Source organism: Apodemus sylvaticus, chromosome 11, assembly GCF_947179515.1.
Source record: "Apodemus sylvaticus chromosome 11, mApoSyl1.1, whole genome shotgun sequence".
NCBI lineage: Eukaryota > Metazoa > Chordata > Mammalia > Rodentia > Muridae > Apodemus > Apodemus sylvaticus.
The window spans coordinates 22,836,532-22,855,938 of NC_067482.1; the positions used below are offsets into that span (position 1 = coordinate 22,836,532).

At 36.0% G+C, this 19,407-nt stretch overlaps 1 protein-coding gene across 1 annotated transcript; it reads left to right on the top strand.

Annotated features, from left to right (window-relative positions):
• Nucleotides 1-11,600: 11,600 nt before the first annotated feature.
• Nucleotides 11,601-19,183, top strand: LOC127696147 (UDP-glucuronosyltransferase 2B1-like). The gene is made up of 6 exons (XM_052198686.1): nt 11,601-12,324; nt 13,421-13,569; nt 15,476-15,607; nt 17,356-17,443; nt 17,577-17,796; nt 18,907-19,183. The coding sequence occupies exons 1-6, from the start codon at nt 11,601-11,603 to the stop codon at nt 19,181-19,183; spliced, it is 1,590 nt and encodes a 529-aa protein (XP_052054646.1).
• Nucleotides 19,184-19,407: the final 224 nt, after the last annotated feature.

The window sequence follows — 19,407 nt, forward strand, 5'->3', positions numbered from 1 at the left end:
AACTTCTCAATTCATTCAATGAAGCGACAATTACACTAATATCTAAGCCACACAAGGACCCAGCAAAGAGAACCCCACATCAATGCCACAGGGATGAAGGAATAGTACAATATATTAAAATCCATCAATGTAATATACTATATAAACAAGATCAAGGAAAAATAACCACATACCACATAATCATTTCATTGAACAAAATATAGCACCACTTCATGTTAAAAGTCCTGGAGAGATCAGGAATTAATGACAAATAAATATACAAAATAAAAACAATTTATAACAAACAAACAGCCAACATCAAATTAAGTGTAGAGAAACTTGAAGCAGTCCCACTAAAATCAGGGACAAGACAAGGTAGCCCACTCTCTATTTATCTATGCAATGTAGTACTCCAAGTTATAGCTAGAACAATTAGACAACAAAAGGAGATTAAGGGAATAGAAATGGAAAGGAACAAGGTAAAGATTCACAATTTGCAGATGATATGACAGTGTACATAAGCAAGTGTATACTGCCAAAAATCCTGCCAGAGAACAACTACAGCTGATAAACAACTACAGCAAAGTGGCTGGATATAAAATCAACTCAAACAAATCAGTAGCCTTTCTGTATACAAATGATAAACAGGCAGAGAAAAAATTAGGGAAAAAACAACCCTTCATAATAGTCATAAATAGTATAAAATATATAGGCGTAGCTCTTTTTTTTCATTTATATATTTTTTTATTCGATGTATTCTTTATTTGCATTTCAAATGATTTCCCCTTTTCTGGGTCCCCACTCCCCACAAGTCCCATAAGCCCTCCCCCTGTTCCTCCATCTACCCCTTCCCACTTCCCTGTTCTAGTATTCCCCTATACTGTTGCATTGAGTCTTTCCATAACCAGGGGCCACTCCTCCATTCTTTTTGGACATCATTTAATATGTGGATTATTTCTTGGGTATTCCAAGTTTCTAGGTTAACATCTACTTATCGGTGAGTGCATACCATGATTGATCTTTTGAGACTGGGTTACCTCACTTAGTATGATGTTCTCCAGCTCCATCAATTTGTCTACAAATTTCATGAATTCATTGTTTCTAATGGCTGAATAGTACTCCATTGTGTAAATATACCACATTTTTTGTATCCATTCCTCTGTTGAGGGACACCTGGGTTCTTTCCAGCTTCTGGCTACTACAAATAGGGCTGCTATGAACATAGTGGAGCATGTGTCCTTATTACATGCTGGGGAATCCTCTGGTTATATGCCCAGGAGTGGTATAGCAGGGTCCTTTGGAAGTGCCATGCCCATTTTTCTGAGGAACATCCAGATAGATTTCCAAAGTGGTTGCACCATCTTACAATCCCACCAGCAGTGGAAGAGTGTTCCTCTTTCTCCACATCCTTGCCAGCACCTGCTGTCTCCTGAGTTTTGACTTTAGCCATTCTGACTGGTGTGAGATGAAATCTCAGGGTTGTTTTGATTTGCATTTCCCTAATGATTAAAGATGTTGAACAGTTCTTAAGGTGTTTCTCAGCCTCCGAAGTTCTTCATGTGAAAATTCTTTGTTTAGCTCAGTACCCCACTTTTTAATGGGGTTATTTGGTTCTCTGAGTTCTACCTTCTTGAGTTCTTTGTATATATTAGATATTAGCCCTCTGTCACATTTAGGGTTGGCAAAGATCCTTTCCCAATCTGTTGGTTGACGTTTTGTCCTTTTGATAGTGTCCTTTGCCTTACAGAAACTTTGTAGTTTTATCAGGTCCCATTTGTCAGTTCTTGATCTTAGAGCATAAGCTATTGGTGTTCTATTCAGGAACTTTTCCCCTGTGCCCATGTCCTCAAGGGTCTTCCCCAGTTTCTTTTCTATTAGTTTCAGTGTGTCAGGTTTTATGTGGCGGTCCTTGATCCATTTGGAGTTGAGCTTAGTACAAGGAAGTAAGAATGGATCGATTCACATTTTTCTGCATGCTGACCTCCAATTGAACCAGCACCATTTGTTGAAAAGACGATCTTTTTTTCCACTGGATGCTTTCAGCTCCTTTGTCGAAGACCAAGTGACCATAGGTGTGTTGGTTCATTTCTGGGTCTTCAATCCTATTCCATTGATCCTCTTGCCTGATATTGTACCAATACCATGCAGTTTTTATCACTATTGCTCTATAGTAAAATTTGAGGTCTGGGATACTGAATCCCCCTGAAGTTCTTTTACTGTTGAGAATAGTTTTAGCTATCCTGGGATTTTGTTATTTAGATTAATTTGAGCATTGCTCTTTCTAGCTCTATGAAGAACTGGGTTGAAAACACAAAGGGAGACAACTTTGGAGACAGAAAACCTTGGGAAGAAATCAGGGAACATAGATGCAAATATGAACAACAGAATACAAGAGATAGAAGAAAGAATCTCAGATGCCAAAGATACCATAGAAACCATGAACTCAACAGTCAAAGAAAATGCAAAATACAAAAAGTTTGCAACCCAAAACATCTAGGCGTAACTCTTACCAAACAAGTGAATGATATGTATGACAAGAACTTCAAATCCCTATTTAAAAAAAAAAAAAAACTGAAGAAGACCTCAGAAGATGGATAGATCTTCCATACTCATGAATTGGTAGAATTAACATAGTGAAAACGGCCATCTTACCAAAAACAACCTACAATTGCAATGCAACCACCACCAAAATTTCAACACAATTCTTCGCAGACATGGAAAGAGCAGTTCTCAAATTCAGATGTAAAAAGAAAAAAAAAGTTTAGCTAAAACAATTCTCAACACTAAAAGAACTTCCAGGGATATCACCATTTTGACCTCAAGAGGTTCTAAAAAGCAACAGTGATAAAAGCCACATGGTATTAGTAGACAGACAGACACCTCAATCCATGGAACAGAATCAAAGACCCAGAAATAACCCCACTCATCTATGTACACTTGAATTTTGACAATGAAGCCAAAAATATAGAGAGGAAAAAACTATCTATAATAAATGGTCTAACTAGAGGTCTGTCTGTAGAGGAATGCAAATAGATCTATATTGATCACCTTGAACAAAGCTAGAGTCAAAGTCGATCTAGGACCTCGACATAAAACCGGATAAACTGAATCTAATAGAAGAAAAATTGAGAAGGGGTTTCAAACGCATTGGCAAAGGTAGAAATTTCCTGAACAGACAACAATGGCTCAGGTTCTGAAATCAACAAATGATAATGAAACAGTATTAAACTGAAAAGTTTCTATATAGCAAAAGACACCTTCATAACGACAAATCGACAACCTACAGATTGGGGAAAAAATCTTCACTATCCCTAAATCTGACAGAGGTCTAATATCCAAAATATATAAAGAACTCAAAAAGTTAACCTCCAAATAATCCAATAACCTAATTAAAAAATGGGTTACAGAGCAAAACAAAATTCACAAGAAATGAATTACAAAATGACCAAAAAGCTCTTAAAGAAATCTTTAGTCATCAAAGAAATACAAATCAAAATGACCCTAAATAGCAAAGATCAAAAACTCATGTGAAATCATATGCTGGCAAGGATGTGTAGAAAGAGGAACATTCTGCCATTGCTGGAGGTATTGCAAACTGGTATAACCACTCTGGATATCAATCTGGTGATTCCTCATATAATTGGAAATAGTTCTACCTGAAGACCCAGATATATCAGACTTGGGCATTTATTCTAAAGATGCCCCCACTATACCACAAAGATAAGTGTTCCACATTGTTCATAGCAGCCTTACTTTCTAATAGAAGCAGGAAAGAACAGAGATGTCTCTCAGCCAAAGAATGGATACAGAAAATGTGGTTTATTTACACAGTTAGATACTATACACCTGTTAAAAACAAGAACATCCTGAATTTTGCAGGCAAATGGATGGATCTAGAAAACATCATCCTGAATGAGGTTACTCAGACTCGCCACAAAAGAACATAAATGAACTGCAGGAACCAAAATGGAGTAGAGACTGAAGGAAAGGTGGTCCAATGACAAACCCAACTTGTAATCCTGTTCATCTTGGGACTTCAAGGTCTTACACTATTACTGCTGCTATGATCTGCTAACATATTGTAACATGGCATGTCTCAGAGGGGGCCATACCAGCAACTGACAGAGATAGACACAGATACTTATACCCAACCATGATGTCAGGGACCTCTTTGGTTTAAGTAGGAGAAAGATTGAAGAAACTGAAAAGAAGAGTAACCCCAACTAACCCAGATCCCAGGGAGCTCCTAGAAACTGAGTCACCAACCAGCAAACATGGGGTAGTCTGAAGCTCTAGAGTACATGTAGTAAGGCATTGTGGTCTGGCCTCAGTGGAAGAAGAGCTTAATCCTGGACAGACTTGAGGCCCCAGGGAAAAGGAAGGCCTAGTTGAGGGGGCACCCTCCAGGTGGCAAGGAGAAGGAGGAATAAGATGAAGAACTGTGGAAGGGGGACCAAGGAGGAGCAAATGGAATGTAAGTAAATAAGTAATTTAAAAATAAAATCAAAAATATTTAGAAGAAAAAATACTAAGTATCTTCTAGGAGTCCATTAGATCATTAGGACTACAGTACATACTGTGATAGTAAATTGATCTGAAGTAATCCACACACTGGCCACCTCCACACATACATGTTTCCTGTGTGACTTCTCAGCCATTTTAGCACATAGACAAATACTGTCACTAGATAATAACCACAAGATGTCTAGACTGTCTAGCCACCAACATTTTCCATGCACTGTAATATGCCACAATTATTTTGTCCTACTATACACATAAAAATATTTTTTAAAATGATAAAGCTTCATTTGACCAAATAAAATGAAGTTTTACAATTCTATAGATTTACATTCAACTGTAGCATTTGAAATCATGAGTTCGATGCTATGTACATTTATAGTACCAGAAAAATTATGTCTGTTTTAATGAGACAGATAAATTTTTATTCAGATCCATTATTTTATCTTTATATTTCTAAGAGTAGGAGAGGGAAAGCAAAGTGGTTAAGATGCTGAAATATAAAGGAGATAGGAAATGAACCTTGACGGCTTCCAGGTCATCAGAGTTCTATGGCATCTTACTCAAAAACCATGAGTATTGATTTACAAGAAAACATAAAGTTTAGACTTTAACTTCTTGTTTGCTTTGACCTTAGGGTGAACCAGAAAGAACAGCAAAATTTGGCAGAAGCATTCAGGTTGCAACAAGATACCTACGCAGTGGATATTAGTTCTGCTGAAACATGCCACAGCATATGTACAAAGGGACAACTTGGGAGAATTGCTTCTCTCCTTCCACCACATATTTATGTAGGATTGGATTCATGTCATGGGGCTGGTGTTAAATGTCAAGCATAGAAATTTTATCTTAGTCAATGTTTATTAATTGCATATATTCATTAATTAAAAGATTAAGTGAAGGGCTTTGAATGGTGGCTCAGCAGTAAAAAGCTTGGACAGTTCTTATAGGACTCAGGTTTTCCCAAGCAGTGGCTCACACTCTTCTCTGATGACAGTCCCAGGGGTTCTATGACCTCTATTTTCCTCCCCAGGAACTGACACAAGAGTGGTGCACAGACATTCATTCGGGCCAAACACTCAATACATGTAAAATAAACTAAAATTTAAAAGAGTGTGTGAAGGTTTTACAAGTTCCTACACTGGCTGTTGTTCATGTTTCCCAAGCCCACCAGAAACATCCCTACATTTGGAGGCCTAGCACTTACCACAGAGCTCCTGCACAGACTCTCCTAGGTGAATGTCACCAGAAGGAAGCCTAAACCAGGATCTCAACATATCTAGACCAAGTTCCTAATATGTAATGAGTGCTTCAGCTGGGGACTTCAACAGAACCTTGTCCTTCAAAAACACCCCCAAACTCCAAGGTACAGATCCAAGGCTGGAGCTCCTAAGGAAGCCCAATGAAGCTGACTAAAATATTATTAAATCAGAAAGAAAACAGAAAAGTCAAAATAGTACCTCCAACCACTATCCCCATTGTCCTATGGAAAGGTTTTCATAGTTCTATGAAAACTACTGAGCTGAACCACAGGAAACTGACACATACAGCTAGGGAACACTGATTCATTGCTCCTCAATTGGCAGGTCTCTTACTATTTTCTAGAACCATGGAAATCAGACTGCAGGACAGGGGTTACTGGTGGTAACATCCAAGTATAATCATCTAAGTTCTGTGTCACTTTCTGACAAGATATGTCCATGTATGAAGGAGAATTGTAAATTGTTATTTTTTAATATTTTGTAGGAGTATAAAGTACCAAAACTAAGTGCTGTCATCTAAATTCACTAATAATAAAACTTTTAATTTTTAATTATGACTGCAATTTTAAAAGGGTAATCCAATTTTTACTTTAATAAACAGATGATTTAGCATTTTATTATCTGTAACAGAAAGCAGAATATGAATCATATAATGCACAATAAAACAATGAAGAATGAAAGAGGATAACAATAAGTCTGTAAAAAAAAATTAAAGGATAATTAAATAAATAAATTTATTAAATAATTATAAAAAGCAGGAGGAAACTATTTGCTTTAGTTCTCCTAACAGCAACAGCAACAAACATTTGATATAAATTTTGGCTATTGGTCACAGTTTAATTCTTTTTTTTTCTTATTGAATGACTGCCCTTGTAGAATCAGAGTTAAACCCTTGAGTATATGAAGGACCAGTATCATAACACAGACAATTACAACTGAAATATCTATTTTCCTTCAAAACAGTTGGATGGTAGTGTGGAATTCTGCATTAGCATTCACATACACCACTTCCTTAGCAATAAGTAAGTTTTCCCATCAACCATCAGGAGACTGACTGACTGGAAAAGAGAGGAAACAAAATCTTGATAAGGCTCATCAGACACCTATCTAATTTTATGATGTTTCTCTTTTTCCCATAATCTGATAATTTATGCCATGCCTGTAAACCAAACCCTTGATTTCTCTGTGAGGCTCAGAAGAATGTGTGATCTACTATTGAACTCGACTATGCTTACATTCACCTAGTAACATTTTAAAAGTCATGGACACATTATTTTGTTAATAGCTTGGCACTGAAAAAATAGTGAATATACAATCTTCCACAGTAAATAGTCAACTTAAAATTTGCTAAGATCCTCCATTCAGGGAAGAAAAGCTTCCCCCAAAATAGAATCAAATAGAAACAGTGTAAAAGGAGTAGTTGGCCCATTCTCAGCTCAAACTTGCTTAAGGTCCTTAAAAGTCTTAAAAAGTGGGTTTAGTTCCTTACTCTTTGTCCTGGGTTATTATGATCAGATGTGTTAACTCATTCAGAAAAGAGAAATTACTCTCATTTAGTCTCTCATCTCCTGGGCATGAAACACAACTTCCTGTGCTGAGGACATGTACCCTAACATAGAAGAAAAACATTCTCTAATGTGGTATGAGAAACCTCCTTGAAAATCTCAGTGAGAGATGGAGTAAAGCAGTGAAAAAAATCTTCATGCTATCAGGAACTGCACTTAAGGATAGGGTTTAGGAGCAGTAGTAATTGGATCTGGAGATGGGGGAACAAAATCTGTACAAGGAGGAGGAAAACCCTCAACCTCATCACAAACATTGCATAATATATCTTAAGGTTCTTTTATGGCCCTTTTCCTTATTAATTTCATTTCTAATTTTAACTCTCATTTTATCAATGACTGTATTTTTTTCCAAGCAGAAAAAAATCACTAACGCTTTTCTGTTCCCCTTGCATTGAATTCTTCCTGAATTGTTCTTCCTAATGGGAACCAAATTCTGGGATCCAGAATTTCCTCTTCAGGGAAAGAAGGTTGAAACTCATAAAGGAATTGCAGGAGTTTCATCAACTGATGATCTTCTGCTTTAACTTCTGAGTCCAGTTACAAAATTCAAAGAACTTCTGCCATCAAATATCTTGCCTTTGAACCTGCCTGTCCTATATTTGTATCTCCAATGAATGTTCTGTCTTCTTATACTTGTGTGTCTATGGTTCCCAGCAGTTTCTTGAATCTAACTTTTTTATATTTTTCCAATTTTCTTCTTTAAATCACCACATTGCAGATCCCAGTTTCCGGTAGCACCTGTAAGCATGCACACTCACAGTTTGGGTCATGTTTACCCAATATGGCTACAAGGAATAAAACCAAGCCCAATTGGAGGTTTCACAGAAAAACTTAATCTATGTCAATTTTAATGAGAGCAATGACACTGTTTCTACCTTTACATAAACCAAATATAATGACAATTGCCTGTATCAATAGAGTTGTAGTTGCCAGGTTACAAGATTAATGTCTAAGACTTATTAAACTGTCCTGCAAAGATTTTATGATTCCTTCACTATAGAAGGAACATACAAAGAGGCATAAGTGAATGATGCACTGACTGAGGAAGGGCATCAATCTCTCAGAAACTGCAAGGCACAATGCCCCAGGAGCGATGAACGATAAAAACATGTGATGTATAACTCTCAAGTCAGCTGGGCCATGCCAGCTCCATGGTTCCCTGACATTTTCAGATAGGGTCTCACCCTGAGCCCTTAAGTGGCAACAAAGGGCTGCAGGTGTAGTCCTTGGGAAAATTGGGAAGTCACTTGGAATACCTGACCAACCATTGGAAAAGAGGTCTTAGTTATGGTTGCTATTACTATGATGAAACATCCTGATCAAAAGCAAGTAGGGAAGACATAGTTTATGGGCCTTATATGTCTATATCAGTGTTCATTACTGAAGGAAATCAGGACGGGAATTTCAATAATGAAGGACCCTGGAGGCAGGAGTTGATTAAGAAGCCACTGATGGGTTCTGCTTACTGATCTGCTCCCCATGGCTTGCTCAGACTGCTTTCTTAAAGAACACAGGACCAACAGCACAAAGATGACACCACCCAAAACAGACTGGGCCCTCTGCCCATTAATCACTAATTAAGAAAATGGCCTAGAGTTGTATCTTATCTAGGCATTATTCACCTGAAGCTCTCTCCTTTCAGATAACTGTGGTTTATCTGTCAAGTAGACATAAGACCACCCAGTACAGAGGTATATATATTGTGCTGGAAGAAAAGCATGACTTGTACTGAACACATTATCAGCTTTGAAACTACTGACATCATTGTAATTATTAGAAATTACATTAGAAATTATTCTACTACTTTAACTTTTCTAAAGCAGCATGATTCCTTCCTACATTCTAAATCTTATCCCCATAACCTTAGGTATGCCTTTGTCAGTGTTCTGTTGCTTTAAAGTGAAACTGTGACCATGGTAACTCTTATAAAGGAAAGCATTTGATTGAGTCTTGCTTACTGTTCACAAGTTTAGACCAATGCTGTCATAGCAGGAAGCATAGTGGCTTGCAGGCAGACATGGTGCTGGAGATTATGTGACAGTTCTACATCTGGATTCACAGGTAGGAAGAAGAGAGAGAGACTCTGGGCCTGCCTTGAGTACTTGAAACACCAAAGTCTACCCTAAGTATCACACTACCTCCAACAAGAACACAACTACTACAAAAAGCCACACCCCTACCCTGGTAGCCAAGGATTCAAATATATGACCCTTTGGGGTCCTTTCCAATTGAAATCATTACAGCATGGCTACTTCATCAGAATCTTCACAACAGATATTCATCATGTAAAAGCACAGCCTGGCACAATGCAGATATCAAAAGGGTCAGAAAGTCCTGCCCCAGTAGATACACCTATATCACAGTTCCTATACCTAATATTGCTTGCATATGCAAGCCTGGAACAGTGTCAGTAGCCACTAACATTTTAATATAGAAGTGAGGAAATTTTGCTTCTTCCCCATGATCTCTATAGAAAACCAAAACATCATTTCTATCTAGTCTTCCTTTTTTTCCACTTTTCCATCCAAACTAGAGACTAGTGAGGAAAAGGGTATCATATGTCCTGTGTTTATGCATGTGTGTGTGTATGTGTGTGTGTGTGTGTATGTGTGTTTGCATGTCTCTGTGTGTGTTGCAATATCATCCTTATAAAAGAAAGTTCTTTACAAGCCAGCATCTGAGTCTCAGTTGGATTTACATAATTTATAACAATCATACATAGTGCCCATCCTAGAAAAGCCTTTGATTTTATCTGTATCTGACACTCTTTGGGATACAATTACATAAGATAATTTTTTCCTAGAAATACAAGAACTAATGTCTATTAAAATCAGGAAAGGCATTGACAGAGAAAGAGAGAAAGAGAGACAGAGAGACAGAGAGACAGAGAGACAGACAGAGACAGGGAGAGAGAGGGAGAGAGAGGGAGAGAGAGAGGAAAGAAAGAAAGAAAGAAAGAAAGAAAGAAAGAAAGAAAGAAAGAAAGAAAGAAAGAAAGAAAGAAAGAAAGAAAGAAAGAAAGATGGAAAGGAAGGAAGAAAGAAAGATGGAAAGGAAGGAAGGAAGGAAGGAAGTTAGGAAGGAAGGAAGGAAAGAAGAAACAAAGAAACAAAGAAACAAAGAAAACAACAGCAACAACTTAAAATCCAGAATAATGGTTCCACTCAGGTGTGATATGATGAACGAAGGAATTTACTGAGTTGTTTTAAAGAGCATGGGGAAGGAGTTACATACAAGATTATGGAAGCATTACAAGCAGATACATCTGCTAAAGGACTCCATCATGGTGAAGTCCTAAAAGTATTTCTCGGGAGTTTCCTGTTATTTCATATAGATGAGTTTTTAGTTAACTCGATACAAAATAGTGCCATCTGAGAGGAGGGAATCTTACCAAATAAAATGCTTAAAACATTTCCTTCTTTTATGAATGCTGTAGAAAACCCTATCTCACTGTGACTGCTGGCATCAATAGGATTGTGGTCCTAGATGTAAGAGAGAAAACTAAGAGAGTCACCAGGATAAAACAGTATTGTTCATCTATATCCTATACTTCAGTTCCTACCTCCAAGTTGCACCATTGAATCCCTGCCCTTACTGCTCTTCATTATGTAATACAACTCTAAGCAAAAAGAAACTCCATACTCTCCACATTCCTTTTTATATAATGATTTTTCTGATGACAAACAGAACCTAAAAAGTACACACTTGAAGACATGTCCACTAAAAAATATCCAGGACCCAAGTAACTGTGTGTGATATAGTAGAAGAGAAGTAGTGTAAGATTTCTTCCTTTCCTTAACATTATAGGTTCACCTCCACTTTATGGGAGTAAATATGGCAATTTCATGGACCAAGAAACATAAAATAATGAATTATACATGTCAAAATTTTTGAAAGATACAAAGGTCTAAGAAATGCTGATACACCCAGAACCTTGATGCTAAGTACACTTAAAAAATACAAGCATTTTATCTGTGACTCTTTACATATGTTATATTCAAGGATCAATAACTGCTTATAAGAAGGGAATCAAGTTTGGTTTGAAGAGGGATTCAATTTTGGTTCAGTAGTATCAGGGACAACAAAAAGCAAACAAACTTAGATAACCTCGAGTTCATGTTCCATGTGTACATTTACACAGGACATTACAACATCAGACTCATTTATTTGGAAATAGGATTGAAGTTATGTGTTAATTCTGGATTGATAGAACTTCCATAAAAGCAAGAAAATCTCTCAAAGATGACAGATTTCAACAGAATTCCATTTCAGCAAGATGTCTATGAAACAGACTTCAGTTTTGCTATTGATACAGCTCATATGCTACTTTAGACCTGGAGCCTGTGGAAAAGTGCTGGTGTGGCCGACAGAATACAGCCATTGGATAAATATAAAGATAATTCTGGATGAACTTGTCCACAGAGGTCATGAAGTCACCGTACTTGTATCTTCTGCTTCGGTCCTCATTAAGCCTAGCAATGAAACTTCTTTTAATTTTGAGATTTTCTCTGTACCTTTGAGTAATGAAGATCTTGAACATTCTTTTGAAAACTGGGTAGGTGAGTGGGCATATGATTTTAGAAAAGATTCAATTTGGACATTTTATTCAAAAATGCAAAAACTCTGCAGTGAATATTCAGATGTCATTCAAAGTTTCTGCAAAGCAGTCGTGTGGAACAAGACTCTTATGAAAAAACTCCAAGGATCTAAGTTTGATGTCATTCTAGCAGATGCCGCAGGTCCCTGTGGGGAGCTGTTAGCAGAACTGCTTGAGACACCTTTAGTGTACAGTCTTCGCTTCGGTATGGGATATAGACATGAAAAGTACAGCGGGGGACTTCCACTCCCTCCCTCCTATGTGCCTGTGGTTCTGTCAGAATTAAGTGACCACATGACGTTTGTGGAAAGGGTGAAGAATATGCTGCAGGTGCTGTATTTTGACTTTTGGTTTCAACCAGTTAATGAGAAGTCCTGGAATCAGTTTTACAGTGATGCTCTAGGTAAACTGTGCCTTTCATTGTTACTGTAAAATCCTGACTTGATGTTTCCTTAAAAGGGAATGTGTATAGGTGAATATAAATGCATAGCATGAGATTCTTAATTATGAGTTGATAAAGTAAAAATAGAAAACAATCTAATAGCTTCAAAACAAGGCAAAATGCTGTAGAGTAACTATTCAGAACACTCCAGAAATTACTAAACAGGCAAAGTGAGACAAGGAAGGGTTCTCTTGGTAATAGTTTGATCTATGCTATGTTTGTCTCAGTAAAAAAAAAAAATCCTCCACATTTCATTGAGTGTAGATGTGTGTAAAGACTGTAGATGAGAACACTAGAGACTCATAATTTACTACCCCAACTATCTGTACAGCACAGAAGAAAACACATTCCTTTATAAAAATTACTAATAAATTAAAAGATCTATCAAGAATATCATGAAAGCTTTTTCACAATGAAATAGTATCATTAGAACCAGAAACAGGCAATGCGATTTGATTTTCTTAGAATTTGAGATGTCTCATATCAATAAAACTTATATCTTAAAGCCTTAAATCTTGTTACAAAATGCACACTTTTATGAAATTATTTTAAAAGACCCTTCCATTAATAAAATATTACCTAAATTAATAGGACAGAGTATAAACATTAACTGCTTTTTGAAAGATCCAGCTATAACTTTGACATATACAACTAAGTTAGTAATACTGGTCTCCTGTAATGGACAGAGTACAGCAGTGATAAAAGAAACTTAGTCATACATTTCAGATTATCACAGTGCATTTCCAGAATCAGAAATCAAGAGAATAGCTAATAAAATGTATAAAATAGATGAAATTTTCTATGAAAGCTGTTTTTCAAATCCTTTTCAAGCTTCTTTGCATGAGTCAAAATGCTTCAAATGTATTGGTGTAACTTTGAAAAACAATATAATTTTCACACAAGTAATATTAATGTTACTAAAATTATTTCAGAAATCATAATTGGAACATATTAAATTGTTTTTCTACATGACCTCAACTCACTTCCTGAAATCACACACTGTATTCCAGAAAAAACTCCTTTCACCATTGTGTATTTTACATGTTTTGGGGTGCAGGGAGACCTACTACATTACCCGAGATGATGGGGAAGGCAGACATATGGCTCATCCGAACCTTCTGGGACTTGCAATTTCCTCACCCTTTCTTGCCTAATTTTGACTTTGTTGGAGGACTCCATTGCAAACCGGCCAAACCACTGCCTAAGGTAACCCTATATTGATTTCCTTGATAATCTGTTTTTCCTGTTTCATGGAAACAATTCTTCACCACTATTTCCAGATGTTTGGTTTCATGTGATATATATAAAGTAGACTAAAACTCTCTGACAATTGACATATACATTATTTCCTTACATCTCTCGTCTCATTACTTAAGAGTGTCAAATCACTTTAGAATGTGGTCAGTGATTGAAGGGTGTTTAGATAACTCATAAAAGAGAATTTATACTATCTTCAAAACATATAGTAAATGCCAGCTAAAGAAACAAAGAATCAATTTCTTCACTAAAGAGAAATTATATTTTACTTGAAAATATTATAAAGATGGAGAAGTGATAGTGTGATAAATGTTATATAGTTGTTATTATACATAGACAAATAGGTTGAAGAAATATCCAACAGAGTTCAGAGGTAATGTCCTAGAATCCTTGTGAAGTTCCAATGACCTGGTGAATGTTCAGGTTAGATTAATGAATGTAAAGAAGTGAGAGAAAAACAGAAAATTGCAAGAATCATGGCCAAGACTTAGCTAAGCAGGACTATGACATTGCACGTAGATGGTTTTAGACAGCTTCATGTATGTGTGTTCCACACACAGTTCCCTTTTAATCTTTCCACTTCATTGTAATCTTTCTACATTTAGGTTTGACAAGAATATTGTTTTTTTTTTTCTCTGTAGTTTCCACGTACAAAAGAAAACAACACTGTTTCTTGTCTGGCTCTCCTGTTCTCTAAACAATAGCTATTTCCTAAGTTACATAATAATATTTTTCTACCTGAATAAAACACAGTTATGTATATTTACCAACACTTTGTCACACATTTATCAGTTGAAGAATATCTAAGATAATTCTATATTGGAGGGATTATGACTAGTGATATAATAAACATTATTATGTGGATTTTTCCATTGTAATTATTTCTGACAGATACCACCAAAGAGTGGCATAGGTTAACTCTACATATCATATTAATGTTACTTATATAAAGAAGCTTATTTCTGTTTTCCATATCATTTTACCTTTACAACTACGATAAATGCATAAATGCTCAATTTCCATATTATCTGTGGGAGCATTTTTGTACTACTTAAATTTTGGTGACATTCATGATAAGTGGATTATGATGGAATATTGATATATTTTTAATTGAATTTTCTGATAGCTAAAATTATTGAAAGATTTTCAGATAATTGTAGAATGCTTGCATCTGAGGGAATGATTGCTTTGGACCATATGCCTAAGTTTATTTAATTCTGTTTTCTTATGATATTAGAGATCTTTTTTAATGAATACACTCTGAGCAATTTACAAACATTATCCAACTCTTTAGATGGTCTGTTTTTCTTTGTTCTTCCTAAGCTTTTACTCTAAGGTACTCCTAACTTTCAATTTCCAATTTATTCCCAGGGCTACTGGGGTTACTGTTTTGGTTGTGTGTGTGTGTGTGTGTGTGTGTGTGTGTGTGTGTGTGTGCTATGGAGTTTTCTTTTCTTTTTTGGGAAGTAGAACAACTTTATTTTTAGTTAAAATGTACTACAGATAATTTCTTTCATTTCAGTGTAAGAATAAAAAATAATTCATTGCCTGTGGCTCTTATACTCTTTCTCCTTCCTCTTCCTGTTGTTTTTAAAATACTTCCTAATGATCCTCTAAATTTCACTGACATCTGCAATAGCAATACTTTTGTCCTCAAATTTTCTTATTTTCATCAACTGTGCTATAATACAAATGTACTCTCCATGACCACATAAGTCCTGAGGCAATAGATACACCAGTCTCCCTAAAATAATTCCCATAATTATATGATTTCCTATGGTAATGTTTGCCTCAGTCCTTTAGCCAATGCTTCCCATGCAGCCATTCATTTGTGATGTTACAACTTTCTTCACAGGAAATGGAAGAATTTGTTCAGAGCTCTGGAGAACATGGTGTGGTGGTGTTTTCTCTGGGATCAATGATTAAAAACCTGACAGAAGAAAAGGCCAATATTGTTGCTTCTGCTCTTGCCCAGATTCCACAGAAGGTAAGATAAAGAGTCCACTAGGTGAACAAGTGTATTATAAGTCTATTGACCTCTGATTGGATTATAGTAGGGAAAATTCCTGTGGAATGTAAGGTAGTGGGCTTTTTCCTATGCATCTCAAGCAACATTTTAAAAAGAAAATTATGAATTGTAGAAGATAGATTATTAATCTACTTCTGATTCACATTATGACCTGAAAGATCACACTTAGATCCAGCATGGTTGTGCACACCTGACATGTTGGCACTTAGAGATCTGAGGCAGGTCCCTTTCTTCATATTTACAACCACTTTACACTTCATTTTGATTCTCAAGCTTTTCTGTTCTATTAAGTGTGTCAATGTGTCAAAAGAAGTGAGAGGAGAAGAGAAGTAAAAGACCAGATGGAAGAAAGGAGAAACAGAAAGAGGAAATGCAATCATGAGGATTATACTGCTGGGGCTGGGAAGAGGCCACAGTGAGGCATTAAGAGCACTGTCTGCACTTCGTGAGGAGCTGGGCTTGATTGCTAGGACTTCCATAGTAGCTCACAAGTATCCCCAATTCAACTGCCAGGGAATCTCATGTGTGCTTCAGGGCCCCCAAATAGAACACTCACAGTGCATGGAATTACATGCAGGCAAAGTACCCACATATATAAAATGAAACAAAAATGTATGTAAAGAAAGACAAAAATATCTTCTTCCCAATAACTGATGTGGGAAAATATAAGAGAATAGATAAAAATAGGCACTGATTCTGAAAGGGAGCCCAAGATTATAAAATTATGAATTCATCATCAGGAACTCTGATTTTAACATAGGATGAGCATGTTTCTCTGGATGGTGAAAGATGGAGTTTTATGTAAGCAAGGATAATATAGGAAGAATCTAGCAGCTCACAACTCCATAGAATGTATTACTGAATTACGTTCTAAAAGCAATCTTTTGATGTTTGTAAACTACATTTATTCTATTACTTGATACTGATTTCTCCTATTGTGGAGATAAATTTTTATTTTACTAAGCAAAAAGCACACAGAAAGGAAAGAGCGACAATTCACATTCCATTTTGTGAGCGTTCCTTGTACTTTAGAAATCAGTTTGATGCTAGACATTAAATGTATTTAGGACAATAGAAAGCATATTTTAAATTTTCCTACTGACACTTTTCCATGGATAGTACTTAATAAAATTTATCTGAAATGAAGTAAATATAATTCCTGGTAAGAAAAAAAAAAACTTTTGGAAATGGCAAATTGTATCATGTGATATATTATGAATCAAATTAAACCTAAGTTAAATGAATAGCCAAAAGAACATGAAAATATAGGTAAAACAGTGTTTGTGTGATTGATGTAATATTGAGATTATATGATATGTACATATACCCTATATATGTAAGATATTGGATTACATATAAGATATTCATAATAATAAACTATTTCTAATTGACCTTAGTTTTCCCAATAAGGTTTATATTAACTGCCTTAAAATTTTGTGTATATTCTAATTTGTCACTAATTGTCAGACATATAAAATTAGTATAATTAAGTGTAATCTCAAGTTATTATGAAGCAATGTACAGAAAATATATTATTTATTTCAGTCTTTTACTGTCTCATGATATTTTATAATTTCCCCTCTCTTAAATTTCATTGTCTATCATCTGGATAATATTAAACTGAGTAATCTCAATTCTCCAGAATCAAAATATACCAAAGCCTTGGAAGTTCTGCAATTAAATAGGGCATTGTCTGTGTGTAACAGGTTCTGTGGAGATTTGATGGTAAGAAACCAGACACCTTAGGATCCAACACTCGGCTGTACAAGTGGATCCCCCAGAATGACCTTCTTGGTAAGGAAAAATTCCACTACAGGATTGTGGCTATAATAACATACTTATTAAGAACAGCACCCTACTATGCCTTCATATTTCCTTCTCTTTAATATTATGATCAGCAATTATGTAAAATCACTTCTCACTTCAGGTCATCCAAAAACCAAAGCTTTTATAGCTCATGGTGGAACCAATGGCATCTATGAGGCAATCTATCATGGCATTCCTATTGTTGGTATTCCCTTGTTTGCGGATCAACCTGATAATATTAATCACATGGTAGCCAAGGGAGCAGCTGTTAGAGTGGACTTCAGCACATTGACAGCTACAGACCTTCTGACTGCCTTGAAGACTGTCATTAATGACCCTTCGTGAGTGTATTTGTTGTTTGCTTCATTGTTTGAATTTAGATTTTTTTAAAGGTGGGTTTTTTCTTTTCTTTTTTGTTTCTTACTATATGACCACAACACTAGCCTTGAACTCATAAGTCTGCCTGCCTCAGCTTCCTGAGTGCTGGGATTGAAAATATGTGTATTCATGCTTGGTGTGAGTAACTATTCCTTTAAAATTAGTGATAGATTCAAATCATTAGATTGATTTATACCCTATTTGAAGGAGAATAATTTTGAATAACTTTGTAATATTATATGTCACAAATATGTGCTTATTTTAATAATAAAGTTACTCTAAATGTACATTTCAATGAATGAGACATGATTAGTCTGAAACTATTCTATATACAAAAATAATATCACAAATATATCGATTGGTAACAAGGACACTATTTCAAAATATAAAAGATTGTACATATTAATCATGAACCTTAATCTTAATGAAAGGTTAAACATTTACTGATATTTTCAAAGTTATGAAACTTTTGGTAAAACTTTACTTTATTTCTATAATGATATGTGATATTGCATAGCCAGTACTGAAGAAATGAGAGACAGTATTATTTTCTTACTATACCCAGAAAACGCTATTTGTAGTTTCAAGCTTTTCCAGTAGACAAATGTACCTGGCGAGACCCTCCAGAGGCCAAATAACAGGAGAAAGTGCAACTGGTTCTTTACATGCAAAGTCTCCTAGTCCAGAAACAGAAAAGTATTGGTTTGAGTCTGGTAAAAATTCTTTGCAAGGAAGAAAGATAACAAGTGTTTTCAAAATAGGAATCTGGTTATAAAAAGAAATTAGGAAACAGACTAAGAAGAAAATAGGAGAAACTGAAACTAGAGAGGAGATAATCCAGTATAACATACTGTTCCTGGATTCTTAAGAGAATTCATTGTCTATTTCACTTCCTGTTCTTAAATCTTACACACACACACACACTCGCACACACAATTTGACTCTCCATTCTTTCACTTGTCAATGTTTAAAATATTGCTCAACTACAAAAACTGAAATTAAAATCAATATAAGTTATATCAATCAGAAAGTTAGAGTCTCTTTCATTTTGATTTTATACATTGTCCCTTCAGCTATAAAGAGAATGCCATGAGATTATCCAGAATCCACCATGATCAGCCAATGAAGCCCCTGGACAGAGCTGTCTTCTGGATCGAGTATGTCATGCGCAACAAAGGAGCCAAGCACCTTCGCCCAGCTCTGCATGACCTCAGCTGGGTCCAGTACCACTCTCTGGATGTGATCGCGTTCCTATTGGTCTGTGTGGTAACAGTGGTATTCATCATGGCAAAATGTTGCCTCTTTTGCTGCCATAAGACTGGTAACATGGGAAAGAAGAAAAATGAGTAGCGTCAAGAAGGCTGAAACAGAGAGTCCTTAGAGAGGAGCCTCTGTCACCTGCTTCCAGCAGGAACCTGGTGTCACAACAGGTGCCTTCCCTCTGAAACACAACATTGTCATGGTGTCATTGAAGATGGCCCTCGTGGATTCACTATATTTTGAAGGCATGCAAGGGCTCATGCCAGATATATACTCAGAGCTATGAAAACAACATCCTATCTTCAGTTTAGAAT